General features: G+C 41.0%; 2 protein-coding genes across 6 annotated transcripts; one reads left to right on the top strand and one right to left on the bottom strand.

The window, feature by feature from the left end:
- Positions 1 to 55: 55 nt before the first annotated feature.
- tacc1 (transforming, acidic coiled-coil containing protein 1) lies at positions 56 to 27,933 on the top strand. 3 transcript variants are annotated; one of them, XM_075460522.1, is made up of 13 exons: positions 56 to 217; positions 17,293 to 17,402; positions 19,918 to 21,250; positions 22,124 to 22,187; positions 22,752 to 22,932; positions 23,565 to 23,629; positions 24,011 to 24,142; positions 24,259 to 24,335; positions 24,458 to 24,501; positions 25,384 to 25,547; positions 25,630 to 25,736; positions 25,869 to 25,989; positions 26,317 to 27,933. In XM_075460522.1, exons 3-13 carry the CDS (start codon positions 19,989 to 19,991, stop codon positions 26,380 to 26,382), a joined length of 2,283 nt encoding a protein of 760 aa, XP_075316637.1. In that variant the 5' UTR covers positions 56 to 217; positions 17,293 to 17,402; positions 19,918 to 19,988; the 3' UTR covers positions 26,383 to 27,933. The 3 variants fall into 3 exon arrangements, with proteins under 3 accessions (XP_075316637.1, XP_075316636.1, XP_075316635.1); XM_075460521.1 differs by lacking the exon at positions 56 to 217 and adding an exon at positions 3,069 to 3,387; XM_075460520.1 differs by lacking the exon at positions 56 to 217 and adding an exon at positions 14,583 to 15,255.
- On the bottom strand, positions 3,758 to 10,569 carry aggf1 (angiogenic factor with G patch and FHA domains 1). Of its 3 annotated transcripts, none has more exons than XM_075460525.1 (16): positions 10,483 to 10,569; positions 10,321 to 10,389; positions 9,868 to 10,073; positions 8,930 to 9,029; positions 8,648 to 8,838; positions 8,346 to 8,477; positions 7,375 to 7,575; positions 6,214 to 6,658; positions 5,907 to 6,015; positions 5,680 to 5,731; positions 5,484 to 5,585; positions 5,237 to 5,402; positions 5,063 to 5,142; positions 4,853 to 4,974; positions 4,663 to 4,762; positions 3,758 to 4,574 (listed from the first exon to the last, which is right to left on the bottom strand). In XM_075460525.1, the coding sequence occupies exons 3-16, from the start codon at positions 10,057 to 10,059 to the stop codon at positions 4,332 to 4,334; spliced, it is 2,235 nt and encodes a 744-aa protein (XP_075316640.1). In that variant the 5' UTR covers positions 10,060 to 10,073; positions 10,321 to 10,389; positions 10,483 to 10,569; the 3' UTR covers positions 3,758 to 4,331. The 3 variants fall into 3 exon arrangements, with proteins under 3 accessions (XP_075316640.1, XP_075316639.1, XP_075316638.1); XM_075460524.1 differs by having other exon boundaries at positions 10,474 to 10,564; XM_075460523.1 differs by having other exon boundaries at positions 10,321 to 10,558.

Raw genomic sequence — 27,933 nt, 5'->3', positions numbered from 1 at the left:
CTTGGCACTCTGCCCAGAAAGTTTATTTCCCATTTCCCATCCAGCCACATGGACTGTGCTCCGCCACGCAGAAAGAACAAGAATTTTCCCCCTGAGAGCAGCAACTCCAACAGCAGCCTGAACACGGGATCTCTGTCTTTAACTAAAGAGCCCTGCTTCCACTGTTGTGAACCTCCCCGCAAACTTGTCACTGCCTGCCGGTCCTGGGAGAAGCGAGGTATGATTTACACTCAGTGTGACAGCTTTCAGGTGCTCCGTTATTTACATCATGGCATGGTTTGAGGGCATTGTGCGTTAGCTTTTGATAACTGTGTGTTTTCTGGTATTGATCTGCTGACTTTTGAACAGTGTGTCAGACAGCTCATTGAATTGTGCTGTGTCTGGTTTAAAGGTTCCGCTGCCATGTGAGAGCCATTGTCCTTTGAAAACAAAGCCTCTTTTCACAAATCTATAATTCCCCTCACTTGTCAAGCCAGCAGTATGCGGTTTTCTGATGTTGGTTATGAAGTACTTTTGCTTTTTAAATACTTCTTTCGGGACTTACTGTGAAAAGTGAAAGTTTGCACACGTTGTTTTTGTTCTTGAGGGAGAATTAGTCACAAAGATTTGAATGGAGGGATTGTGGGTAAGAACAATAAGATTAAGACTGAAACACTTTGAGTTTGTTTAAGTTCTCATAGCCGGCAGTGGTGAGCATGCTGTTTAAACACAGATTTACACACAGAAGCCGACGCTGGTTGAATGAACAGACCATGGCACAGGATCCACCATGTTGTTGTAGTAAGCCAAGTCAGATGTTTCTCTGTACACTTACTGGCTCGTTATTATGGACAACATGTTCAAAGGCTGCTGCTGAAGACTAGACTGTGATTTTTCTGGGAGATGAGGTCACACAGACACACCCAGAGGCTCAGGCTCTGAGCAGGAAAGGCCAGGACTGGAAGACATTCTTCAGAGACTTTCTGTGATTTTCTTGCCAGGAGGAAGCCTACGTTTTGTCGGTATTTCCATTCAGTTTGGGGCGCATGAATTGTGGATGTGGTATTTAAACTGAGGGACATGGCGTAACGTGCATGGGAGTGGTCAACTTCCATTCAAAAACACCAACAGAGACCACATGACTGCTCTAACTAATTACCAAAATGATCTTTAATTTCAGAGCGATTTTGCCAGACTTTAGGTTTTTGAAACAGCTTACTGCAAATTAGTTTCCTCAAAATTAAAAAGACTGTTGTGAGAGACTTTTGGATCTGGAATGTGTTTGGAATGTGACTCATTTCCTTCGCCCTAAAACCGCAAGCTGGTTGACCTGAAACCATTCAAACATTCACATTCAACAAGTGGAATCTCTTTGTAGTCACAATTGAATTCCATGACAGCATAGTCTGGTGTTTTAGGGACATTGAGCTCTTCTCTAATTTGGAGAAGGTCAGAAACTCAGATTTAGCGGAGCAGAAGGATGTGGCTGAGAGGGCTGAAGCGGAAATGGGGGTGTGGGGCAGAGCTTTGAGTGAACACAGGACTGTTTCTCAGACTTGTCACTTCTGGTTTCATGTCTCTCAGTGGACTCACAGAGCCAAACTAAGATCTCAAAAACACAGAGCTGTTGATGACGGCAGACAGTCATGGTCGGGGCTAAAATTGAATGAAAGTGAGTTCAGTCTGGCTTGTAGGGAGATTTTCTGATTGGGAATCAGTTTAAATGTTTTTTCTTCAATGTAAATTTGGAAAAGATTACACATAGACAATATGAAAATGAGCTCATGTGAAGCTTCAGTTATAGGCTACAGACTCTTCACACTATATTGTCTTCTTTCCTCCTAATAAACCACACTTTTGCAATCTCCTAGCAGTAGAAACATCTCATGCTATAGTGGAGAAAACACTCCTATTGTCTTCCATTTGTGGCTGTAATCACTCACCCTGCTCACTCCTATTTATGTCTGTCCATTGTGTATGACACACAAACACTTAACTCTGTTATACAACTTGTAAAATTACTCCTTAAATGCACTGTTTAAAGTAATACACCAGGCATGCTTTGAACGTAGTTGTAGTTTAAAAGAAAAGAAAAAAAAGACAGGGTTCATTTTAGGGAGTTTAACCACTGTGATGGGAACTACTTTAATTCCTCATTAATTCGCATTTCAGCCAATTTTAATATAAGCTCTATGGATTTGATTCAGTTGCACTGAAGTCAGTTGATCAAATCACGTGTTAATTTAACTCAGATCAACTCCACTTGCTTAATCCAAAAGCTGTCACTGCTATCTGTGAGCGAAAGCGTGTTTGGAAAATGTAAATAAGAGCCAGACAACTAGATTGGAGGTGAGATTTAAACTTTGACGTCTTACCTGAAGCATTACTCACTGTTGAAACACATTTAAGTCAGACATAAGACACTCCTTTCTTTGTTTTCTGATTACAGGATAAAAATGAAGCTCCCTGCTGTTTTTGACGAGTCAGTGCGGCTGAGTGTATTGATGCGGTGCAATGTGTGGTATGAGAGGGGGCTGACCTTTGACCCAGGCATAGTACGCACTTAATGAAATAAAATACCACTTTCCACATGCACCAAGAGCATGTTTAGGTTAATTTGTTTTAGTGTTAGCCAAGCTGAAGTTTGCCTTGAACAAGAATTACAAGAATTATTTGTCATACAACCCTGATGTTGATTCAACTCCTGCCTACCGCAAGACTAAGGGAAGAACTTGTTTGCACTTGCTTGTGACAGCAGAATCCAAGAAACCGCTGTTGCCTCAGGGAGGATCACATTTTATGCATCGACACTGCTTATATTGTAAAGTTTACATAATTTCTGTTTTGATGAACAGCTTAAAAAAAAAAAAAAAAAAAAAAGATAGTGTAATTAAATCTTAAAAAACTCAAATTAGTCATAAATTACATAGTTTTTTAAATGATCTCTTGAAATAAATATACATGATTAGCACTGAAAAAACAGTGACCTTTCTGAAGCCTCTTAGAAAGTCAGGAGACTGGTAAAACCACATCTCTTAAATACTGAGCCAAGTCCAACTTTATCTCATGACTAACATCTTTTTTTTTTTATGGCTGAGGCTTTCTAGCCGATGCAACACATCACACAAGCCAATCCCACCCACTTTTATTGTACTAAGTTCAGTTAACTTGAGGGAGGAGACTTTCTGAGGGTAGCCAAGCAGAGGAGGGAGGGGCCCACCTGTCAAGAGAGAAGAATTCTGACAGCAGCACACCACTGTTACCTGCCGAAACTGTCACAGAGCTGAAGGAAACGTTTAGGCAGCCTGTCCGTCGACTGGAGAGAGGGAAGATCGAAATGGGTGGCACTCAAAGTCAAAAGAAGGGCAGCAGGCGGACGAGCTCACGGAATTACACCAGCAAAAATACGTGAGTCAACTCACTCACCTGGTGGCGATATGCACATAGATGTTTCCTTCTGATAGATGTGGGTTTTTACCTCTCGCGCCTTATTTTTGACGATATTGTAACAATGCAAAACCAGGAAAATAATTCCAAACAGCAGCTTCAATACCGTCTCTATAGTTGGCTTTTCTTTTTACATTTGGTGTGAGACTGGCCTCTGTTCAAGTGTACACTTGCACACACATGCAAATATTCACACACCCTCAAAATACACCCATAGATAAGGCTGCACGCAGATGGACTGTTAAATGTTTGCTTACTGGAATGTGCATTTACATTTTAGCCAACATGCCACTGACAGTACAAAGAGGCAACATCTCACAGAAACAAGAGGTTGATAAACATATTCAAAATTTAATGTGCCACTTATAAATAGAGACTGGTTTTACATGATCAATTGCAATGTTGTCTGAACAGAGCCACAGTGGTCTCGTAAAGCTATGATCTGATTGTGAGAAATACTGCTTTACTGTGTCAATATTAGCTTGAGGCGACTTATGTCTTCTTTATACTGGGAGGCACAGTGGCAGCAAGGGCTGAGCTGCTGCGCCTCCTGATCCTTGAACTGACACAGTTAAATCTATATGCTGCCATCTTAGCTGTTATGAATACACGTTCCATACAGAGAACAGGAAATACATTATAGAGCTTGTAAAAATCCTGTTAATACACAGCACTCAATTAAGTTGACTGTGGGGGGGGGAACAACAAACAAGACAATGATTGTGGTCTGTTCTCTTAAAACAAATTTAAAAAAAGAAATCAAATAAAAAAAGGCAACTGGAGACTTAAGTGATGTTTCATCATTACTGTGGAAATAAGATATTCCATTTCCGTGCGGGATGCAAGACACCCACTTTTCAAATATTAAACCTCCCACCTTTTAAATCCACAACACATTCAAACGTTCACCCCAAACCTTGGCTGCCCGTTTCAGAGGTCTCCATCTCTTCTGATCTGACCCAAGCTTTAGGAGACTTATTTTTCTGTGTTGTGGTAGACGGCGTGTCGGGCTGGCACGCGCCAGCAAATCGCTCACGTGCTTTCTCCCAGTTCTTATGAGACTTGGATCTGATCACAGACGCCTCATCCAGGGACATGGCTGCACCTGTTCCCAAGCCTGACTGAGACTTTCTGATTTTCAATTCGATCTGTGGGGACAAAAGAAGGAAAATCTTGTCATTTTGTTGCTTTAAGAACCGAATAAAAAAGGTAACATTACAATCAGCATTATCTTACCGGGGTTTTCATTCCCGTTCCCTCTTTACCCAGTCCCTCTCCTTTCTTCCAGCCCATCTTTTCCAACATCTTCCGACCTTTATTGACTTCACTGATCTCCCTTTAGAGCACAACACACAAAACATAATCAGCCCCTTCCCCAAGTTCTTTTCCGCTCAATAGCAGTTGTACTTTGTGACAGCGAACTTACACATGGACAGAAGCTGGTGCATCGTCTCGTTGGTAAACACCCTCACTACCCACTGTTTGTCGTCGGGACTCTGCTCGGTCCTTGTATTTGGAGTTCTTCGTGGCTTTGGCCTCCTCGCTGCTCTGTATGGAGAAAGCACAGACATTAGTGACTGCATAAACAAAAAGAAGGTCGAAACTTCTGACATGCTGCAGTCAGTTCAACACTCACTTGGAGGCCATATTTGGCCTTCATCTGCTTTAGCTCTTTCTGTCTCAGTGATTCTTTATCCTCCTTGGTGAGCCCAGGACCTTTGGGAAGCAACAGTGATAACTTTAACTCTGCACACCTTTTCACAAGGCTATAAAACATGCCCTTTGTTTCTCTGCGACTCCGCTTTCTCACCAGTGCTCTCCTCCCTCCTGTGCTTGCTTATGTGAGCCATCACCTGTCCGGGCTCACAGCCATCACAGGTATCAGTCCCCGAATGGATATGAAAGGACAGCACCGTCTCCCCCATCTTAACCTCGTCACCATGCATCAGTGCGTGAGGCTCCGATTTGATTTTAGGCTGAAGAAGAAAGATTTATTGACAACATTAGAATCAAATTGTACGTTTTCCCCATTATCAAACTGGGACAAACGTGCTGACCTGCAATATTCGGTTGCCATTGATGACGGTTCCATTTTGGCTTCCCTGGTCCACCAGCATGTAGCTCTGCTGCTCCTGCTCAAAGTACACCTCTGCGTGAAACTAAAACCAAGCATATTAAATTAGAAACATGACATAACGCTGCACAACCCAAACGACTCATTTTCAACCCTGCACAAAAAGTAGAGATGGGTACCTTGCTCACTCCCATTTCTGGTATTCGGACTGCATGCTCCATGTCCTTCTCTCTGCAAACAGAGAGCATGCTGAGCACTTTAATGATTTAAAGATCAACTCTTATCCAAAGCCATGTGGTTCAGTACTGCAGCCACGTATTCACCTTTCATTAATATGTGTGCATTAAACTTTTTGTGGGTGTGGTGCTTCATGCTGCAACATGAAAGAGGAGAAAAGAGCGCAAACCTGCCGAAGGTGGCCGGAGAGTCGGCCGTGATGATGAACAACGTGCCAACCTGCAGCACTGGAGACCTGACTACAGTCACTCTTACACAGGGAGGCCAAATGTCTTTGACTGCAAGAAAAACAACCAAACTTGTGACAGCCTCCGAAAGCTGAATAGTCGGAAAAAAAAAAAAGTAGAATGTAGAAAAAAAAATTAAAATAAAAAACACATGTTTAATCTGTGTAACCTCCAGGTTACACAGATTAAACAAACTGGCACAATAATAATTTTAAGGACATTTCTGGTGGTGCTCGTTTTTCCTCTCACCTTCCTGACTTTGTATCTCCATTTCTGACTCAATTTCTGGACTTTCCTGTGATGGGGAGCTAGACGATGATGAAGAAGAGGGCGTAGATTCCCAGTCTTCTTTCTCTGACTCAGTGATTTCTCCCTCTTCTGGTTCACTGTTGCTTTCTGAGTCGTCACTCCGGGCAATGTTCTTTTTCTTTTTGTGCTTTTCTGATTTAGACTTCTTCCTTTTCTTACTTGATCTCCTTTTATCCTTATGGTGGGACCCATTTTTCAACTTTTTCCTCTTTGATGAGGATCTGTCCCTCTCTTTCCGTTTTGAGGAGTTTTTTCTATGCGCAGGCGCATCTGGGCTGCGAGATCTTTGGTCCAGCTTTCGCGATTCCGCGTTCATCTTAACTGTTTGCCGTTCGACCCAAACAGTTTCTTCTTTCTCCGGTTTTGCATCATCAAACTTGATTTCCTGCCACCAGACAGTCAGTGAATTGATCATCTTCAGAGACAGCAGGCCAGCTAATTTTTTATTCTTGAATGTTTATACATGGGTCTCAGTCTTCAAAAACAATTCACCGTAGGCCTTCACCAGAATAATCCAGGAATTACAGAGAAAATCCCAAGTAATCCAAAAATTATTTTGCATCCAAATTTCTGCATACTGATGACAAAATCTTCCACTTAGCCAAGGTTTATAACACTGTACCGACCAATCAATGGCCACACTGAACGTGTGGTAACAGTTTCTTACCAGACAAACAGCCGCATGAATGATCCACTCAACAGGGTTGAATGCGCACGACACGGATATTTGCGTCAAAGTGTGAGTGGTCATGTTACATTTAAATACCATTAAGTAGCTTCATAAATATTGAAAAAGAAAGAGAAATATATTTCAGTGCTTTTGAGTGTAATACTAAAGTGATACCTCTGAAGGAGGGAGTTTTCCAGTAAGAGCAAATCTTCATTTTAGCCAAAGAGTTAGTCACATCTTGCACCTAGACCAGAGGAATAGTCTTTTAGTCAACTTGCCTCATGATAAAACAAAGGGGGAAAAAAAATGAAAGTTTTTGAAGACTGAGACCAATAACAAGTAATGAGAACCTACATGAAAACTACAAAGTCAAAAACTAACTGTAAGCCACCAACCATAACATTGCCAAGTAGTCTCTAGTTGTTACATACCTGATCATCCGGATGTGATGTTTTTTTAACCCCTTTCTTGATCTTTTTGCCTTTCTTTTCCACTTGATTATTTTCTTGGCAAAGCTCTGCACCACCCTGTGCAGCAGGCACCTCGATCCTCGAATGAAACTGATACCGTCCGCTTTCTGCGTCGTAATAGTAATAGATGCCTGTGTTGGCGTCATAGTACAACTGACTGGCCTGTGGAAAGAAACGAGAAAGAAATGCATATGATAACAAGAAAAAGAGGTTATCTCTCACATAAAGTCTTAGGGGTGGGAATCTTTGGGCACCTCACGAGTTGATTACGATTCAGGGGCTACGATTCGATTATAAAACGATTATTGATGGGTCTTTGATTTATGTATATTGATGCACTTTTTCACAACATTTCTTTTTGTCTCACTGAATAAGCATTCATAACCTCTGCGGCAGATATAGCGCTTCTATTTTTGCCGGACGCCGGAGCACAACGCAGCAGCACAGAGCAGATCGTGCGGGAAAGGAAGTCACGCGTAGAAACAATAAAACAAAGTGTTCACGGAGGATCATATTTCCTCCGTAAAATGTCATAATAACGTGATCATAAAATGTCATAATAACGTGGCTCTTGTCCAGCTCGCTTCCGCCGCCGAAGTGTTTCCACACGTCTGCTTTTCAATTAGAAGGAGCTGTTCGGATCGCACGGCGAGGTGGGTAGCTGCGGTCAGCCATGTTTGTTTTCCTCCGTGCGGCGTGCCCGCTCCTGATGCCATCCCCATAGTGTCCCAGAGATGACGCGTACCACGCTTCTTAATTCTGCATGTTAGAACGGTCTGTATTACTTTATTTAAATTATCGAAATTTGGATGTTTGTGAATCAATTCAGAATCGTCCACGTCCGAATAGCGATGCATCTAAGAATCGGGAATTTCCCCCACCCATATAAAGTCTACTATGACCTGCTAAACTTGACTGCCAAATTAACAAACCGAATCATAGTAGAAGCCTGTGCTGTGGTCGTAGTACATCCCAGTAGTCTCATCAAAGACAAAACCAGTCTGTGTCATGGCTGCCTCAGCAGTGGCTCTCAATACATCAGCTATGGATCCTCCATCATCTTCCTGTAACAGACAATGTTATTTAGAGGTATGATGAGTCCAGTGTGCACACCCTTAGTGTACGATCATGCATTTATAAACTTAACAAACCAATGTAATCATATGATTAGGAGAAAATATTTACCAGTAATTAATATATAGTAAATGTTTGTTTAAAAAAAAAAAAAAAACACCTCTGTAGCAGCTGCAACACTGCAGTCTGGTGGACACGACACATCTGCAGCTGCCGCTTCATTTGCCGTTGAAACCTCCGCTGCTGCACTGCAATCAGCTGCATCAACTGCTGCTGCCGTGCTCAGGCTTTCCTGAGTATCTACCCCCTCAGGGTTCTGGCAATAGCCTCCATAGTAGAAATTGTAATAATCTAGAGACAAATGTTTTACATTTTTTAACAGTCTTAACTAAGTAACAACAGATTTGATTTGATAATTCATGTACATGCGCGAGTAACTCACCAGTTTCTGTCCACACATGTTCTTCTGTCTGAGCTTCACCGTCGACTCGGTCTTTATCTTTCTTCTTTCGTTCATGAATCTCTGCACTCAATTGGTCGACCTGAAGAAAATCATTAAAGAAAATAAATAAAATAAATTAATTTCTAGCAGAAGTCCCCATAATTTGACAGACATGCCACAGTCTATGTTTTCACTAATGTGTACAGGATTCTAATGAGTTACTCCAGGGTGCTTGCTCTTTTTCTAAATTAAAATTCCAGACTTTTTTAAAACTGACACTTTTTTCCCCCAAGACCTAAACTTTATGTACTTGTAACTTGTGTGCCTACTGCCTACTTCATTGGTTGAGATTGTACCAACTGTGTTTATTAGAAATGTTCATTTTTATAGGCTAGTATTCAATGAACAAATGCATTATTCACAGTAAATTACGCTTTTACTGATGAAAACGTTTCAAAACATGAAAATCACAAGTACATGTCAATAGACCTCAGCAGTGACGTTACGAAAATGTGCCAGACTAGGCTAAGCATGCGTTGATTGGATATCATCCCATTAGGCTAACACAGTACGTGACCAGTTAGTAAAATTAGAGTTTTATAGCCTACCTTCCCATTTCTCATTTCACAATGCCTTTGAGCATACTGTAAAATTCTACCATACATTTATTTTCCATACTTTATTAAGACTTTCACACAAAATTCAAGACTTTTCAAGGTCTGGAAAACAGTGCTTCAAAATTACATCCTTATTAAGACTTTCAAGACTTGCGCAAGCACCCTGTACTCAAAGTAAGATTGGAACAAACCATTAAAGGTTTTTGTTCGACACTTCTGAACTAAATGCATTACTGAGCTGTTAACCTCACCTTGTACAGTGAATAGAGCTCATGATAGAGTTATGATAACAATGGTAGGTTCTTGTTTGGGGCGGCTGACCTGTTTCCTGAGGTCTTCGTTGTAGCTCTCGGTGCTCCGCTGCAGTCTGTCAGAGTGGCTCAGCTGCTTCTGTAACTTGGTCAACTCGGCTCTGCACTCTTTCAGCTCTTGCTTCAGTGACTCCACTTTCATGCGGAGCTCGGCCACTTCAGAGTCCGTGTCCTTTTTTCCATGGTCATCTTCATTCTCCATTAGTAACACTAAAGCTATTAGTACAAATGACAATAAATATTCAACGTGAAACTATCGACACACACAGAAAAGCAGCATTTCAAGCTAGCGCATCTGTTTGCTAATCATTTCTTACTGACCCTAAACGACTCGCCAACATACATAGTAGCGAGCCTCTGGCAAAAATACAAAACCACAAAGCCGTTAACAAAGTTTTATACCCAGACAAATTTAGAGACGTGCATATATCTGATCAATATCTCCGATTCCGATGTTACACACCTGTTACCGTTTGCTTCGTTTTCTTTTTCTTCTACGCGAACTATTCGTCAGCGCGCCGCATGAACCGACCTGAAAGTTGAAAATAAACATCTTGTAACTGCGCTGCGTGTTTGACACAGCCGAGTACATGCTTCAATGCAATTAGACAGTTACAATTATAACCGTGAAAATGTTTTAAGTCCACCCTGTTCGCGACCGCCATTTACCACTAGCTAAATAAGTCACAACGGAAGTAATTCTTCTTCAGGTCTGGCGGACCACTCTTCTCGTTGTCTAACCGGTTTTATTACGAAGTACTTTACTGCCACCCAACGGCGAACCGTTTACATGGTTAGGATTGGCTATCCACTGGCTTAACGTTTAACCTGCTTACCTTTTTTTTTTAGCTTTTGCAATTTTGCTTTATGTCCTAGACAACATGTTTCATATGGGAGTCTGGTAAGCGTCACTTCTCACACCTTTTTCTCCTTTGTTTTGATATTGTATTGATCTCCTGCAGGCTGACTACCTGGATATTGATGCAGCATTCTGAATATCTGAAACGTATATCAGTGTTTCTTTTTTTTTTCTTTTTCTGTCAAGAAAGACGCGTCAATGCTGTTTAAAGCAGAATCCTAATTGGTTTGGTAAAGTATACTGAGCTTTGCAGCGGTGTAAAGCAATGACAGCATCAAGATGGAATAAAAATAAATGAGACTGCATCCAGCCAAAACAGGGTTTTGTAGGCCCAAGAAGTTAATATCCAGTAAATGCCATATGATTATTTCTAGTTTAACTTTTAACTTTAATGTTTTTTTGTGATCTGAATATGTTTTCAGCTCAGGCTTAGTTTTTCATAGGATACATTTATGTTTCTGGGTGCTAGTACGATCTTTCACCACTAGATGACAATGCAATACACTGATTCTGCTATTTGACAGTTTGGATTTGTCGACTATAGAGAGGAATAGTGTGGAAATTTTGAAAAGTTTTGACTAGAGGGGACACTTACACTCATCTTTGGCAGGATCTGGTGACAGCTTGTTGCTGTTAGGAGCTCTTCAACTGGCAAAATATTCTTTGTTCATCAAATCATTTTTTTGTAAGTGAAAAGCAACGTTCACTTTGTATCGCTTACACCTTTGTTAGAAATGATGTTTTCAGCCTCACATGTTAGTTCCCTTCACAAGGCAGAAGTTAAGATGGAGACTCATTGTCTTATCTCTGTCATTACTCCACTTATCCTCCCTCTCCCTTGTTCCTCATTTATACACTTAACTGTTCCTTTGGTGATATTTTTGGGTTACTTCCCTCCTCCTCTTGTCAGCTCCTCTCCCTCTGACCTTTCTGTCCCATTCTTTTTTCATTAATTATTTTCCGGGAACGTCTGATGCATGCACGTACTATGCTGAGACTTGCCAAGACTGAACCATCCGCAATTATTTTAGGCTCCACGGGAAGGACTGTTATATAATCTGGCTCGACTATTGTCTTCTGCTCTATTTATGGAGTGAAAGTATTCAAAGTACTATTCTATTTACCCAGTGTAAACACGGTTGGAAAATGTTATCCCTATTCTTTCAGACACATGTTACTGCATATTAAATCATCACTGACACAGAGTATAAACATAAATGAGTCATTAGTCACATTTGAACTGAAATAGTCAGAATCAGTTGAGAAACAGCTCACAATAGAGGGGAGGTTTTCTTCTTTTAGTGACTTTCTGTTTTCCGAAATATGCCTTTGGGCTTCCTCCCACTGTTTTTGAAATCTGAGCCCACTAGACTTATGTTTGGATTCTGGTGCAGCGTTAAACTCCTTGGAAGGAGCTTTGAAGTGTGTGGTGGTGGCTGTGGCAAAACAGTCTTAAAGAACGGGGTGGTCTTTTAGCAAGGGACACACACAGCTGCCTACTGATGTTTACTGATGCCGTTTTTAGACAAGAAAAGAGACGTTTTGAGGGGCTGCAGTTTAGAGAAGGAAAACAAAAGAAGTTCAGTGTTTTAGGTTTCTTATTTAGAAAAATGGACAATGAATAGTGATAGAATAGTTTTTTTTTCATTGAAAAATGAATAGGAGCTGTGTGGAATAACAGCGAATAAATTCCATCCTCCCTCATACATCAGTTTATTGCTAAAGGGGAAGAAATGCCACCACATATCTCTTTCTCTTTTGGTCTAATAACATACGGAGGCGGTTTTATTGCTGCTCATTTACTACTCACTTACAAGTATCAGTTTCAAAATAAAGACGGAAATAGCTCTCTTTACACCCAAGTGATAATCACTTTGAACAACCGACTAAATATGAACACACTTAATGCATGCACTCTTCGCTTTGACTCCAGCCACTAGCTCCACCAGACTCAGACAGTAAATAAGTGGGGAGAGAAAAATCTCCACCCTTCCTGGTCAAATGTGGAAACTCTGAGTCTGATTGAGGTTGTGTGTCTTAACTCCTTTATGGGAATTTGGAGAGAGTGTGGCCTCTGCTGCTGCATAGCCACGTCTCTGGTACTGGAATACTAAAGAACAATAGACATTTCTATGTTGTTTAACCCGGCAAAAAAAAAAAGAGCATTGATTTTTCAACATAACAAAAGTTTTTTAAAAATAGATGTTCAAGTCACCATTGTCTTATGCAGGGATTTGTCATCATTCGATGGAGTGAGTCTGTCAAATCCCAGCCTAGGAGTGCTCTCCCTCTTTTCTAATTGAGTTTGACTGATTGGTTCATTTACGATAGGCAAGGAATGTCTTAGGTTAATTTAATACTGAGCAATCGGCAAATTGGCAAATAATTAAGTCTGTAAAGATCATTGACTTTATTGACATTTTGGAAAACTGACCATTTTGATTATTCTCCTAAATCTAAATCCAAAAATCTATCCAGCCATCCATACACACATACATCCATTTTCTATACCCTCTGTATCCAATTCAGTGTTGCAGGACGGCTGAAGCCTATCGGCCATTGGGCAAAAGGCAGAGAACACCCTGGATGGGTCCGCAGTCCATCACAGGACCAACACAGAGACAAAACAATGAGGCACGCTTACACTCACTCCTAGGCCCAATTTAAAATCACCAATTAACCAAACATGTATGTTTTTTGAAGGTGGGAGGAAGCCGGTGTATCCAGAAAGAACCTACATGTGCACGGGGAGGACATACAAACTCCACATAGAGAGGCTCACAGCAAAAAAAACTACAAAACATTTTCCAGCTGAGACTTATGTTTTGAAGATTTGTTGTTTTTTGACAGCTCTGGGCTTTCTTTTCCATATTCTTCATTTCATAATGCGCTCATTTGTTTAGTGGATGACAGATCAGGACAGCAGGCCAGTTTAGCATCTGGACTTCTGGAACCATGCTCGTGTAATAAGGGCAGATGTTTTTTGTTGATGCAAGCGAGGCCTTCTTTGAAACAGACATCATACGAATGGCAGCACTTGTTGCACCAAAACCGGTTTGTATTGTTAAGCTTTCATGGAACCTTCACAGATTACAAATTACTCATGCCGTTTGCCCAACAGCACCCGATACTGTTACTGATGCCGGCTTGCTGGTTCTGAACCATACACTGACCGAAAGCTGGATGGGAATAATGAATACAAAATACAAATTTTTTAATATATTTTTTCAGTCCAAACAGTTGCATTCCATTTTTATTTCATGTTCTACCAATTTAAGGAGGCTGCATACCCAATAAATGCTGCTTACAGCCACTGAAATAATAATGATAATAGTTAATGCGATCATACTGCCTCTGGGCTGAGTTTTTCTTGGGGAGGTTCATATGGATCTATAGTGGGTGCTATTTTCTTGGCAGTACTATTTTACAGAGCATTCTCTTCCTGAGATATTTTAGACACACACCACGAGTACCTCATACCTTTTACTTGCCAATACACCTGTGTAAGATACCTCTATAGGTTTTTACTATCCAATAGTGACTGTAGTGAAGGCTGTGGTTTCCTGTTTGATCAGAGGTCTGAATTGTTACCTCAGACAAATTGAATCCAGCCAGGTAGTTCTCTTGAGGCTATCCAACAGAACTGGTTCCCCTGGTCACGCATGCCTGCCTGCCACTGGATGGGAGAAACAGTTAACTGTTCAAACGCCTCAGGGGGGCCAAATAAGTCTTTAAGATCCAGCCCCACATTCCTAACCTCTCTCTGGACTATAAAATGTGGAGCCCCAGCAGTTCGGCTCCTCCTTTACCTCCTCCTCCTCCTCCCTGTGTTTGTTTTGTGGCTCGCTCTCTCTGCCTCAGAGTAGAAGAGCGGTCTGACAGGGACATACCATTCTGTAACCACAGGGGAAGTAATTTAGCAGAGCAAAGAGAAGCTGCTTTCATTTTATGAGTTTCAGGCATCCCACCTCCCCCCACTGCATTTACTGTCAGTGAGCTGTTCCGAGGTGGAGGGGAGAGGTTGGAGGGGGTTCAGAGGAGGAGAGGGTGAGTAGAGCTTTTGAGAAACCAGCTGATCAGAGCTGAGGTATTCTGCTACAGAAGCAGAGGGAGAGACAGCGTGACTCAAAAGACAAGGGAGGATAGAGAAGGCTGCGCAACTGATTTTGAGATTAATGATACACAGATTGGAGCATGGAAAAGGGATATGCCTCCTTTCGTTCATGGAAATCTGGAAACTTATGTGAAGGAGGAAGCTTTGAGAAAAGATGTGAGAGCTGTTGGCAGGGGTGAAATCTGAGGAAGAGTCTTACAGAAAAGGAGAAGTCGAGAGCTGGAAACCAATCTTTGGCTGAAGAACCTTGTGGAATAAGGAGCAATGTCTTGGCTGTCACCAGTGTCATGGGCCAAATGGACATGGACGGCGGTACGGGGGGGAGAGGGAGAGGAGGATGAAGAACGGCAGGATGCCAGCGAGGAAAGGGAGCAGTATGGAAAGGCAGAGGAGGAAGAGGAGGAGGAGAGATCTCAAGGCTGCAGGCAAGTATTGTGCTAAAGCCCTGAGACACAGGCAGGGTGATTCACACTGTCTGAACTGGAGGAGGGGGCTTTTTTCAGTTTTACCTCTACCTGTTAGGTTGAGGCAACTTTACCTCTGAAGGCTTGACGATTTAGACGGAGGAGCGGGACAAATCTGTCACTTATGTGCATCGACATTTTGGTTCTTCCTTGCTGTATTGTTCTGTTGTACTGACACATTTCTGTTGTGGCTGTGTTTTAGATTGTCCCTGAATGTATATCTTAGCTTCACCAGCACATCCTTATTTCTAACATACATTCAGACACCGCTTTCAGGACAGTTTCGGTTCTGCCAACACATAAAAATGGCACCTGCTGTTCTTCAGGACTTCACTGTCTCTGCCCCTCATGTGTGCTTCGATAACCACATTATCTTGGTCTCTGTTCTGTGTAGATACAAACACTATCAGCAACCTTTTTTGAGCTCACTTCCACCCTTGTACACCTGCCCAGATACTGTATCAGTTCCTTTGAACATGCAGCAAAACTCAGATCAGTATGTCTGTTGGCACGTTTTAACATTGTAGCATGACTTCCTGGAGGGATTTGATGAAACAGATCAGTCCTAACGCGGTTGTGCTGTGAAGTTAAAAGTCAACGATCAGTTTTGGGAAGTATCTATTTACATATATGTGAAATACATAGATTCTGTGCAGCTTGTATTTTAAATTCACATATCTTACATTGTATTGTTCTTAGAATGTAACAGGAAATAGTAGGCTGTCCTACATGTGCTTCCTCTTCCTCTATATATTTCTGTTTATCTGTGTTTAGTCTCTCCTGCACTAGTTCAGAGAGAGTTACCAAATCACATTACAGCGATGAAGGTTTAAGTAAAATAGACTGTTGACAGATTTGGTGCTGTAAAGGCTTTAGGCAGCACATTTCACTTCTCTTTGCACATAGCGTCAATAAAAAAAAGTTTACTGCTTGATTGGAGTTAACCTTTATCCTACAGATTGATATCACTGTAAACTTTTACAATAGCACGTGGATCAGAGGCACCACAACCGAAGGTTTTGCATGATTATTCAAACCTTTTTTTCAGAATTTTTTTTTTACATTTTAACTTTTATTAACTGACCATTTTACGTCTTTGGGACCCCAAAAATCTAACAATATATAAAGGGAACCTCACTTTTTGGCTGAATCGGTGATGGAGGATCATAGCTAGAAACTGATAACCTTTACCGGTCACTGGCTGACACAAATGCACAACCCTCTACTTATATTCTATGAATCAGCAAAGTGCATTTGTTCTTTTACTGTAGTTGAATACAATCCTGTGACGTTCTATGTATCCAGGTCTGCTACACTCTGTTGCTGTCCACAGCACTAATTCACACTTTGGGCATCAGTACTGTAGTATTTTCTACATCTACTGTTCTCAGCAGAAGTATGTAAAACCATGAACTGTGAATGAGTCCACATTTGAAGCACAAGTCTTTCTGTAGTCATTGTTCTTTTTTCTTTCGATTACATTTAAAAGGGAAAACACTATTGCTTTTTTTACTACATTTATCTTGCAGGTTTATATTAAGTTATTTAAGTAAGAGTTTTGCACACAAAACATTTGAGGAGCCTAAAAGATGTGATGTTTCGTTACAACGGAAGCAATAGTTTATTAATCTATCAAATATTATTAATTATCAGAAATGGGTATCTATTTTGACAAATGTTTAGTACTCCTGACTAATTTAGAGTTCTTACAGTTCAGATCGTCAGTCCATTTTGAAAAAAAAAAACTTATAAATGAGAAAACTTTGTTGTACATTAATGCCTGATTAAAATTATTCTAAACAGGTAGAGAGGGGGGGGGGTTCTGCACTACCTTTTTGTGATACTAATTGTAAACTAGCGTTTTTCAGTGCTGGACTTTTTTTGGGCATGATTTTTTTTCAAAACCCTCTGGCTTTCAGTATTTGTGATCTGTTCACAATTTCGCAGTTATGTAATGGTTTCTCTGTTCTCCCCTCTGATGTTTCAAATGCACTGCAGTTCTGACTCAGAGGGTCATTTCGGAACTCCTGAAGCAGCTACTCCAGTCCGCACCCCTCTGACCGTCCCGGGAGAGCTGGAGAACAACAACACTGATGCAGACAAAACAGGTGAGGCCACATCCGAGCAAAAACACGCAGGCAGAGGGAGGGAGAGACGGGGGAGGCAGCTGACAGGCCGGTCAAGACGTAAACACTGTGACTACTCCCGGTAGCCGAATGTTCTCAAATCAAAAGAACTGCCTGTTCAGAGCACGTAGTCGCTGGCCCTCTTTGATGTTGCCATGGAAACAATGGTCTTTTAATGTAGCACTAAATGTTCAGACTTCTCATGTGTTTATCTTCATAGCAAAAGAAGATCATTTGTCACCTTTCTATATAAAATAATCACTTTTAATGGCATCTCTAGACGTAAGTGATATACCACAGTGTATCTGAACCGTGTGCACAGTGAATCAAATTAAGCATGTCAAGGTAATTGGATAGATATGCTGACAATTTCAAGAATGCACCTGCATACCTGCAGTTGTTCAGCTTTCAGTGAGAATTCATCTCCCTTTTATACCGAGTACTATGACTTGTGTAAGTATTCAGATTTTATGTGTACTATAGACACACTATTAAAGGTAGTGTTTTTATTGCAGGTAACCAAGGCTACCTAATACCTATGCAGGCAGCAATATGGGTTCTGCACGCTTGGTGTGCAAGCATATGAACACTGGGTGGAGATTTTGGGTGTGATCACGTTGGATGCACCGACACTGTCATTTGAATCGTTATGAGGAGGAGCTTATAGCAGAGTGTGGGAATGACCTTTGCTCTGGAATTCAACAGGTTCAACAAAAGCTTTGGCTAGCTGTGCTTTGTACTAGTTGATGATGAAGGGCATAGGGAGGCGAGTGACTGAACAAAGCGTGTCAGCTCACTTTTTGAGGAGGTTTTAGGAGTTAGTGCATTGTGTGTGCAGATGCTGATGGGATTAAAACTTTCATGTAAAATAACTGACAACATTTACCAAAAGTTCATATTGCAAAGGACAGCCAGACTTTTGTTTCAGCTTCTGACATCCCTTCTAGCAACTCCTAGATGAGTTTGAACGTCTTGCAAACAGTCTTTGAATGTATTCAGACTATGTTCATGTATTCAGACATTAGCATCTGTCTATACTTTTCATAATGAGAGGTTATATTCAAACAGTGTTGGACAGTAACGGAGTACATTTTTTGGATATCTGTACTTTACTTGATAATTAGTTTTTTTGGAAACTTGTGACTTTCACTCCACTACATTTCAAAGACAAATATTGTACTTTCGACTCTACTACAGGAAGCTTGTCGTTACTCGTTCCTTTTCGGCTTTGTAATCCACTGTTGCTGTTTTTTTATCCTAAAATGCAATTGGCCACACCAGAGTGGTGTAAAAAGATCTGGAGTCTCGGCAGAAATCTGGATTTGGCTGCAAGGCTGTTTTCTGCCGAGACTACGAGAGTGCAGAGTTCACTCTTTGTTCACTGTAATGGACTCAACAGTAAACTTCTACTCCATAGTGAATGTGTGGGGAGGAAGAAAAAACAAGGCTCTCCTGTTTTTTGGGTGGGGATGTTTTAAATAATTTTTTTTTTTAAATGAAAATAGTTGTCCTTAATTTTTTTTATTGCATTTTTATGCTGAAGTTTTTACAAAAAGTGGTACAAAAAGTGGTACAAAAAGTGGTACATGTCAGTGTATCATCAGGTGGTTTCAGAGAGTTACATGGTTCTGTAAAAGCACTCAGAAAGCAATACAGCAATGTACTGATATTAGAAAATGCACTTTGTACTTTTGAACACTTAAGTATTTTTAAAAGTAAGTACTTCAGTACTTTAACTTGAGTAAAATTTTTACCGAGCAACTTTTACTTGTAGTTGAGTAAGATTTGACCATGAGCATCAATACTTTGACTCAAGTACTGGAGTTGAGTACTTTGTCCATCACTGTATTTAATGTTGACAGTTGGAATTTTTTTCTCTGTCAAAGACCTTAATTATGCATTGAGAAAGCTATTTGCGTAAAGAGATCCAGATATCTGCCTTCTTTGGCATCTTCCACCTGCATAATGACAAATTAGTGATAGTATTGACCATACATGTGGATATGAATGAGGACATGTCTGTACGGGCATGTTGATGGGCTGAATAAAAATGACATACTGAAATAAAGTACTTGGAAACACGGCAGGCTCTGCCAGTCTCCTAGCAACATAATGTTACATGAATACAGCGAGTATGACAGGCGCACTGAAATATGCTGTCATGTCAAAATGTTCCCTGGAGCTAATAATTGCACCATAACAGCCGTCTGTTGTCCTCAACACACAACACAAGATAAATTATGGCTGTCCTTGTGTTTTCAAATGCAATACATTGCTTTGTGCCCCTAGTAGTATGACATCACCATGGTAACAGCAGCAATTGGAACAGTTGGTTGGTGACTGACCTGCTCTCTGAGAGCCAATCAGATATTACCTACATCGGAGTTTAGGTGTGATTGGAGAGATTATGACTGGCAGTAAGAGTGTATCTTAACTTATACATTTGTTAAAATGTTGCAATTAATGTGCTGTTGATTTCACTTTTTTTGGTTTTCAGACTTGGAGCAGGAGGAGAACCTGATAGTGACGGCTCCTGTCAGGGATCAGGATTTTTTGCTAAGCCACACCATGGGTCAGGATGAGCCTGTAGTCCCCATGGGTGGCACGCTTGAAATAAATGTCCAGAATCTAGAAGAAGAACAAGCAAAACACCCTCCAGAAGTCTTAGACTCTGTACCGGCTCCTGATTCATCCTCCCTGAAAGAAGTAGCTAAATGCCTGGCTTCATTTTCTGAGTCATCCGAAGACACATACCTTAACCATGTCCAGGATCAAATCCCACATTTAGCTCCAGCTCCAAGTCCTCCTCCTTCGCTAGAACCAGACTCAATACAGAGCAGTGAACCTGCAGCCTTCTCTGCCTCAGAGCACCCTGAAGAGAAAGCTTTTGCTGAACCAGAAGCACAACGAATTGACCTCCCCAACCATGCAGAGCCAACTAAAAAGATGAAAACCAGCAAGTCTAAGCCTCCATCTCTAAAAATGGAGGCCATGCTCACTGAGCTTGAGGAACAAGAACTTTCTATTCCCAAGACTACATATAACTTTGACCCCGACCAGCTAGATGATAGCTTTAACCCCTTCACCAGGGGAGGACCCAAAATCCAGAACTCTCCCCCACCATGCGGCCCAAGCTCTCTCCCCAGGCCTGAGACAGTCGGCAGCTCATTGCCTGTTTGTGAGGCCAGCTCAGCAGCACAAGCTAACTCAGAAATGTCCTCATCAGAGGTGAAGCCTGTGCTGTTAGAGTTTGGTCTGGACGGGGGAATGGTCTGTAAGCCCCCTCCAAAGAAATTAGGGGGGAAAAAGACAATCAGCAAACTTGCTGCTAAGAGGCAGAAGCCCAAGGGATCAGATGCCTCCTGCAAACCTGCACCAGAACCCCCAGTGTCAGAGGCATACTCTCAGCCAGTGATAGAAACAGTAGCAGAAGTGCTCCCTCAGTCTACATCAGAACCAGTTTCAGAACCGATAGAAAAAGACTCTTCTGCACCTCTGAACCTGGACGATATACCTATTCCTAAGACTGGAACCTACAACTTTGATCCCAGTCAGTGGGACGACCCAAGCTTCAATCCATTTGGTAGCAATAACAAGATGAGCAGCTCTGATGTGCTCCCCAAGGGCTCTTACAGCTTCGACCCAGACAGTTTTGATGATTCTGCAGATCCTTTTAAACCTTCTAAATCCTTGAGCACCGAGGATTCGTCCTGCAGCACCTCTCAGCCAGAGACAAAAGTAAAAGACGGAGTCAAACAGAAAGCACGACAGGCACCTGCGGAGAAGAAAGTTAGGCAGATTCCAAAGAAGAGCAAAGAGAAGATAATCACGTAGGTGTCTTTTTAGCCACAGGAGTTGGCATATTGAAGGTTGTACCATTATCACCAGTAAAAAAAAAAAAAGATTCTGGTTAATATAATTTGTATTATGTAATTTGAGGTTTAGATTTACCCCACTGAGCTTGCTATTCCCTGGCCTTCAATGTGCTACATCTGCTACATCTGTTAGATACATACCAAACAAGACATAGCAAACTGTTAGCATTACATCCCATTGATGCAACTCCTGAACAGGTTATATATATATAGACTCTTAACGTGTTTACAGCTGCAGTGGTCAGACTACATTTAGCTTTTCCACTCCTGTCTGCATCTCGTGTTTATGCTCAAACTTTAAACTATCTGCTGAGTATCTAACATGCTGACACCTGTAGTCACTCACTCCCTCTCCTTTGTCTTTTGGCTCCCCGTTTTCTTTGTTCTCTTATCAAAATCCCCCTTGCTTTATCTCCTTCATGCTCCATCTTTACTCCCGTTGTCTGTTATGCAACCTTCAATCTTCTGCTTTCGTTCGTCCACTTCTGTCGGCCTCAGGACATCCGAACGAGTCAAGTTTCTCTGTTTTCTGTTGTAAGTACTCTCACTATCGAAGCTCTGTTTCTTTTTTTTAACGCATGCTCGCTTCTCATTATACTCTCATTCCGGCATGTGCTGTGTCTGAACTGACGGTTGAAGGAGCATGTGAGGGAAGCTAACATTCTCCCCGTCTTTGCTTCTGCGAACAAGACCACCCCCTCGTTCCTTAGCTATCAAATCTGTGATTATGATCCCTTCACAAGTTGTGCAGGACCAGTATGGTTATAAAATCAGTTAAGAATATTAAGTTTTTAAAGATCTCAAATATTTCACATACTTGTTTTGCAGGAATTCCTGTAAAGTACAGAAATATGATGAAAGTCAATCCTTGGTCCTGGATGTGTGCAATCAGGTAATTTGTGTGACTGTGAGAGTTCCAGAAATGTTGCACCTTACTGCAGTGACACTGCAGTGCACATTATTCAGCAGCTGTCCAACCTCTTTGCCTCAGCACTCATACGCATAGTCACACAAGCAGACAGAGGCATCAGCAGTGTTTCCGACTCTGCAGTACAGTGTTGGCGTGGTGACAGATATGTGACAGATCACTCTGCAGTCACATATTAGTCTGCATTTCTCTCATGTGCCCTCTACAATGTCACCTCTGTCATCAGCTGGAGAAAGATATTATGAAGCCATAGAGAACCTCAGATAGCTAAACCTCATTCATCAAGAGCTTCAAGTGCTATCTTGCTGCACCGTCCCTAACCCTATCATAAAGCTGTTGAGATAAATAAGTTTAACACAGTAGTTAGATCGCTATTCTGGAACTGTAAAAGCTAGAGGAAATATATCTTACTCACACATGTTCATGAAAAACATGCCTGCTGAGTCTCTCTGCAGGTATGATTATGTAAAAACTGAAGTCCATTGTAATAGAGGTTATAGCTCTCTCCTTTATCTCCTTTATGCCCAGGATGAGGAGGAGGTGGTGGTTCAGACCCCAGAGATAACTCAAAGAGTTCACCACGCCACAGATGAGGAGAAACTAGCCTCCACTTGCATTATGGGTCAGACAACAACAGACAGCCAGGAGGAGAGAGAAGAGCTAGAATGTAATAAAGCACCTGTAAAAAAGCAGCCATCTGTCATAGACGGTAAGTTCAACAGGGACGTTGGTGCAGATATGATCCTCAGAGAGGAATCCGCTGTGGGCTAAGATCAAGATTAAGTAATGGCAGGACACTGGAAAAAAAAAAATCAAAAAATGTTTGGAATAACCGATGAAATAACACATGAATTAACTGTATAACAACTTAACCTTTTGGTTTTTAGAGGTAAGTATGACCTGAAGGACTAGTTCTTTTAACAGGAGGACTTTGAAATTAGAAAAGTTGTGGGTGATGCAGTTACATAGGTTACTTCAGCAGCTATGGGGAGTAATTAAGACACTGCGCACGCAACTAAATGTGTCAAAGTTTATGAAGGTGAAAATTTGAGAATGCATTTTCAGCAAAGTTCCAACTTGGATATCGGAAATGTCGGTAACAAAAGCCCCCCCCACATTTGTGCATTTGGATACAAGGACATGTCTGTATCAGTGTTGTTTCTAACATACCAGTCAAATAAAAGCAAGATAAAGAATGACTATTCTCTTCTAAGTGAAAGTCACTTTAGTCTTTTAAACAAAGCATGGAGATTAGCCACAGTGGTAACTTTAAATATGTTTGATATACACTATTCACGGCGGTTATTTGTCATTTAACAAATGTGTTTTATCTTCTCAAAGTTGCTGAGATCAAGACTAAAGATCACCTGGGGGAGAAGGACACCTTCAGTCTGAAAGAAGATGCAGTAAGTGGACTAAAGGAACCACATGGATAATTCAGCATGACTGGATTTTGTTACATCAGCTGTTAAGAAGAAGACAATTTAGCCATAACAGGTCCTGCTTTCAAAATATTTTCATAGTGAGACAACACTGCGTTTGTGTTGTAGTCTGATACTTCACCATTAACACTATTTTTCTAAAACAACCACATTGCACATTTGAGCTAAAAAAAAAAGGTCAGCACATTATTTCCAAGACTCTTACTCGTAAAGATGGGCACAAATTAAATGAATTGCAGATTCATTGATTTGTTGCAGAGCATCCATGAACTCTCTCCAAAATACAGTAAAGAGATCAATGACGATCATGTCTCAGCATGCTGTGGTGTTTGTTGTTTTCTACAGAGGGAGGTATCCATGCAGCAAATAGCAAAAATGAGCAGCATTGAGACCCCCAATACAGCAGCCCTGTCACAGGACGGCATCCCTCTGAGTGAGATGGACAAGGCTGGAGTATTAACCCTCATAAGAGAGGAGGTAGGTCACTTCCATGTACACAGGCTTGGAGGGCCAAGCACCTAAAAACAAGGTTGACAAGGTCTCAACATAGCTCGTTTTGACCTTTTACTGTGTGCCCTTTTCTTTAAAAACAGATTATCTCTAAAGAGATTGAGGTCAATGAATGGAAGAGGAAATACGAGGAGAGCAGAGCGGAGGTTATGGAGATGAGGTATGCTGTTTCTGTTTCTCTGAGACTTTGCCTCTTTTTTTTTTTAACTAAGTACAAATGTTGAAAACTATAAATGATTTACAAAAGGCAAAGCTGACAGTGGACTGCCTTCTCTTCAACAGGAAAATAGTTGCAGAGTATGAAAAAACAGTTGCACAGATGATAGGTAAGTTGCTGCCACCTGGTGGTGGTTTGTTGTCGAAAGTTTCGTCTGCTAAATAGAGATGGACCATAGACTTCAGAATCCCTAATGTGTCCCTTTAAATAATGTGTGTGGATTTCATAACTGCTTTCACAACTCTGTGATTCCTTCAGAGATATATTGAGTTTAAGGCTGCATTAGATAGGCACACATTTAGGTTATGAAGTGTCTGAAATCAGGAAGTTGTGTTGGCTTTGCTTCAGTATACTTCACTTGGAAATATGAAAATAAGGTTGAAGATTCCTTTCTTTGCTTCATATTATTGACAGCTGTTGTCAGATTAACTGTAAAACCAGAATGTAACGAGCTACTTTTTGTTCAACTTAAAGCAGTCGTATTTATTATTTGATTTGTTTTTTTTTCATGTCACTTCAGCTACAAAGCACCAGCAGATTCCATATGTTTCCTTGTGATATACTGCTCTGCTGGTCTCTGCTGCTTCCGGCTTCACCTCTTACTTGTTTTTGTGACCTTTTGCCTTCACACTGGTTTTCAGGAAAAACACACAATCAATCATGCTGAGATCAGGTCACTGAGTTTTTTAGCAAGTCAAACAGCATACTGTGCAGTCATTATAAAGCTATTTGTTAGTATAGTCTACTTTTCTATTGCTTAAAACTTAAGACTGCACCAGTAACTATAAAATCAGCCAAAGTCCCACACTCAGTTAGGATTTATTTTGCAGATACTGGTTCATTTCAAACCCAATTAGCCCCAGATGTAGCGCAATTAAATACTCACTTCCACACATCTCAAAGCTGCATTTGAGAGTTTCGTCTCCCAGCAGTCTTGAAGCTGTTGTATGTATTTTGCCCTTCTCTCACTCTCTGCCGTATTTGTTTGCAGAGGATGAGCAGCAGAGGAAGAGCCTCTCCTGTAGTAAGTCGGTCAGGCAGCTGACTTTGGAGAGAGATCAGGCCATTGTTGACCTCAACTCAGTGGAGCGCTCTTTTGCTGATCTCTTCAGGAGGTATGAGAACATGAAGGAAGTCTTGGAGGGCTTCAAGAAGGTCAGTGTGAATCCTGTGTAAGGATGTGCACATTCATGTTTTGGCTCAGATCCGTAGATATGCTTTATTTCAATGTGTGCAGAATGAGGAGGTGCTGAAGAAGTGTGCACAAGACTACCTGATGCGCATCAAGCAGGAAGAGCAGCGATATCAAACCCTCAAAGTCCACGCTGAGGAGAAACTGGACAAGTAAGGTTCCCTTTCTGCAAGTTGTGACTCGATGATTCTCTCTATAAACACCATTTTGAATCCTGAACAAATTTTTGACAAAGCCTTGACAGAAATTCTCTCGTACTCTTGTCTTAACTTCCTCTCTACCAGGGCTAATGAGGAGATAGTCCAGGTCCGTGCCAAATCCAACGCGGAGAGTGTCGCGCAAAATGCAAGTCTTAGAAAGGAGCAGATGAAGGTCGAGTCACTTGAAAGAGCTGTCCTTCAAAAGGTAAGATGGGATGCAAGTATCACTGTAATCCATTCAATTAATGTAGCTATATGAGTCTAAGGTGAGGTATCCTTTTTTTTAAAGAACATCAGTATGTACAGGCTTGAACACGTGCATAAATGTACATCTGTCAAAGCACTAGCATGTGTTAAACACAAGAGGGCAGCGCTTCATTCTGGTTGAAACGAGGAAAAACTTGAGAAACTGAGTCCCAACGCCTGAAGTGTTAAAAAGGCAAAACGATAAGAACTTTATATCCTCGTGTTCCTGTCCAGACATTTCAGCCTTTTTATTTCATGCCATTCCTTTCGTTTCCATTTTTCACAGAATCAAGAGATCGAGGAGCTCACCAAGATCTGTGATGAACTGATCGCCAAACTGGGACCCGAATAAGAGGCCTTTGATCGAACCCAGTGGCGCAAACAGCCCTGGCGTTTTCTCATAGCAACATGTGATGTTAATCCTGTACATGAGCACACATCGGCACATGTTAATTTATTGAGCTTCTTTTTTTTTTTTTGTATATTTCTTAAAGTAAATCTTCTCGAAATACACGATGGTCGCACTTGCTCATTTTCTCATTTCAGGCTGAAATATAAAACAATAATAATAATAATTGCTCATTGTGTTAAGGACATTGTGGCAATTGAAGAAGCACAACAGTATTGTGAGGATTGTTTGGATTCTTTTGAAGTAGAGATGACATGCTTTGCTGTAAGGGTTTGCCTTAGGATTTGAAGATTTCTCCATCTTTAAACACTGGGCCTTTTTCTTTAAAACACACGAGCATTTGAAACAAAAGTTTGTTGTCCAACAAAGCATTTCCACTGATATTTTATACCGCACGTGCGCTGGATTAAGGGAACAATGCTGTCGGCAGAGAGCTCAGACATTTCCTTACCACAGTGCTTTTGCTGTATTTAACTCTGTCAATGACACAATCTACAGAAAATACAAATCCCTATGCTGAGTGCCTAAACCAATTAAAGTGTATTAGTTTTCTGGCCCTTACATGATTTCTGCTGTAGTTTCTAGTGTAATTAGTTCACGTTTAGAGGGCCTTTCTGTCCTGTTTCAGGGTGACTTATAAATGAGTCCTCACAGAGTTTTTACACAAAATGTCCATTATGCCCCATTAATTCAGAATATTAAGAGCATTTAAAAGAACCATATCTTACATACAGTTATGTAATAGCGTTTTCATTTGATGATGCTCTGAGAGTGATGGGTGAAGTTTCAGGTGGTAAAATCTTTATTCTTCTTATACTGTCATTTTAAACCATGTGCCATGTTTCTTTTTTTATGTGGGAAAATTACCTGCTGCCATGTAGATATTTGCGTTTTTTCTGAGAGTGCAGATGTTGTAGGTGTGACATTATCTTGCCTGTTTTATTAAAGAAAAAAAACGTTTTCTTTTTTCTTTTTTCCATTCATGCAGTTCAAAACTCTGTTGCCAAAGTGTACTGTATACAGTTTATTTTTTGTATGATCGAATTATTCTGAGCTCGTCACAATGGGTTTGCAGTTTTATTGCTTTACCTGTGTGGATTTATCAATAAAGCCTGCGGTTGAGGGAGCAGAGGTACATTGAAACCCATTTGCCAACATCAGCATTTTCTGGTCTGAACTTGAAGGAGCACATCTGTACAGCTCTGGTCAATTATGTATAATAGACAGATTTTTCTATGGAAACCCTCTGCACAATCAGATGCCAAAAATCAATAAGTGATATGCCTCCATGTCATGTCGTGGTGGTGTTACAGTAGCATGAAGCTGCTTTATTCATTGTTATAGTACAATATCTGTACATTTTATACTTAATATGAAAAGACCAGTCAGAGTTGTGTTGCTAAAATTTGTAAACTTTGAAGTAAATAAAGTATGCTCAGATTGTATGTTAACTGCTATATTTTGTGCATTCCTGAATAAAATGTTATGGTTTAA

Source organism: Odontesthes bonariensis, chromosome 3, assembly GCF_027942865.1.
Source record: "Odontesthes bonariensis isolate fOdoBon6 chromosome 3, fOdoBon6.hap1, whole genome shotgun sequence".
Classification (NCBI taxonomy): Eukaryota; Metazoa; Chordata; class Actinopteri; order Atheriniformes; family Atherinopsidae; genus Odontesthes; species Odontesthes bonariensis.
The sequence above is the reverse complement of the archived record's forward strand: the minus strand, read 5'-3'. Positions and strand labels throughout refer to the sequence as shown.

What these genes read in the sequence shown, in the direction of transcription:
- aggf1 (XM_075460525.1), bottom strand. Translation starts at nt 10,059, where the DNA reads ATGGAGAATGAAGATGACCATGGAAAAAAGGACACGGACTCTGAAGTG. An exon ending in AGGCCAAATATGGCCTCCAA is followed by an intron (nt 4,975 to 5,062) that starts GTGAGTGTTGAA and finishes TTCTCCATACAG; the next exon opens with AGCAGCGAGGAGGCCAAAGC. An exon ending in GAACGGGAATGAAAACCCCG is followed by an intron (nt 4,575 to 4,662) that starts GTAAGATAATGC and finishes TTGTCCCCACAG; the next exon opens with ATCGAATTGAAAATCAGAAA.
- tacc1 (XM_075460520.1), top strand. Translation starts at nt 15,095, where the DNA reads ATGTCTTGGCTGTCACCAGTGTCATGGGCCAAATGGACATGGACGGCG. An exon ending in GCGGAGGTTATGGAGATGAG is followed by an intron (nt 24,336 to 24,457) that starts GTATGCTGTTTC and finishes TCTCTTCAACAG; the next exon opens with GAAAATAGTTGCAGAGTATG. An exon ending in AACAGTTGCACAGATGATAG is followed by an intron (nt 24,502 to 25,383) that starts GTAAGTTGCTGC and finishes ATTTGTTTGCAG; the next exon opens with AGGATGAGCAGCAGAGGAAG.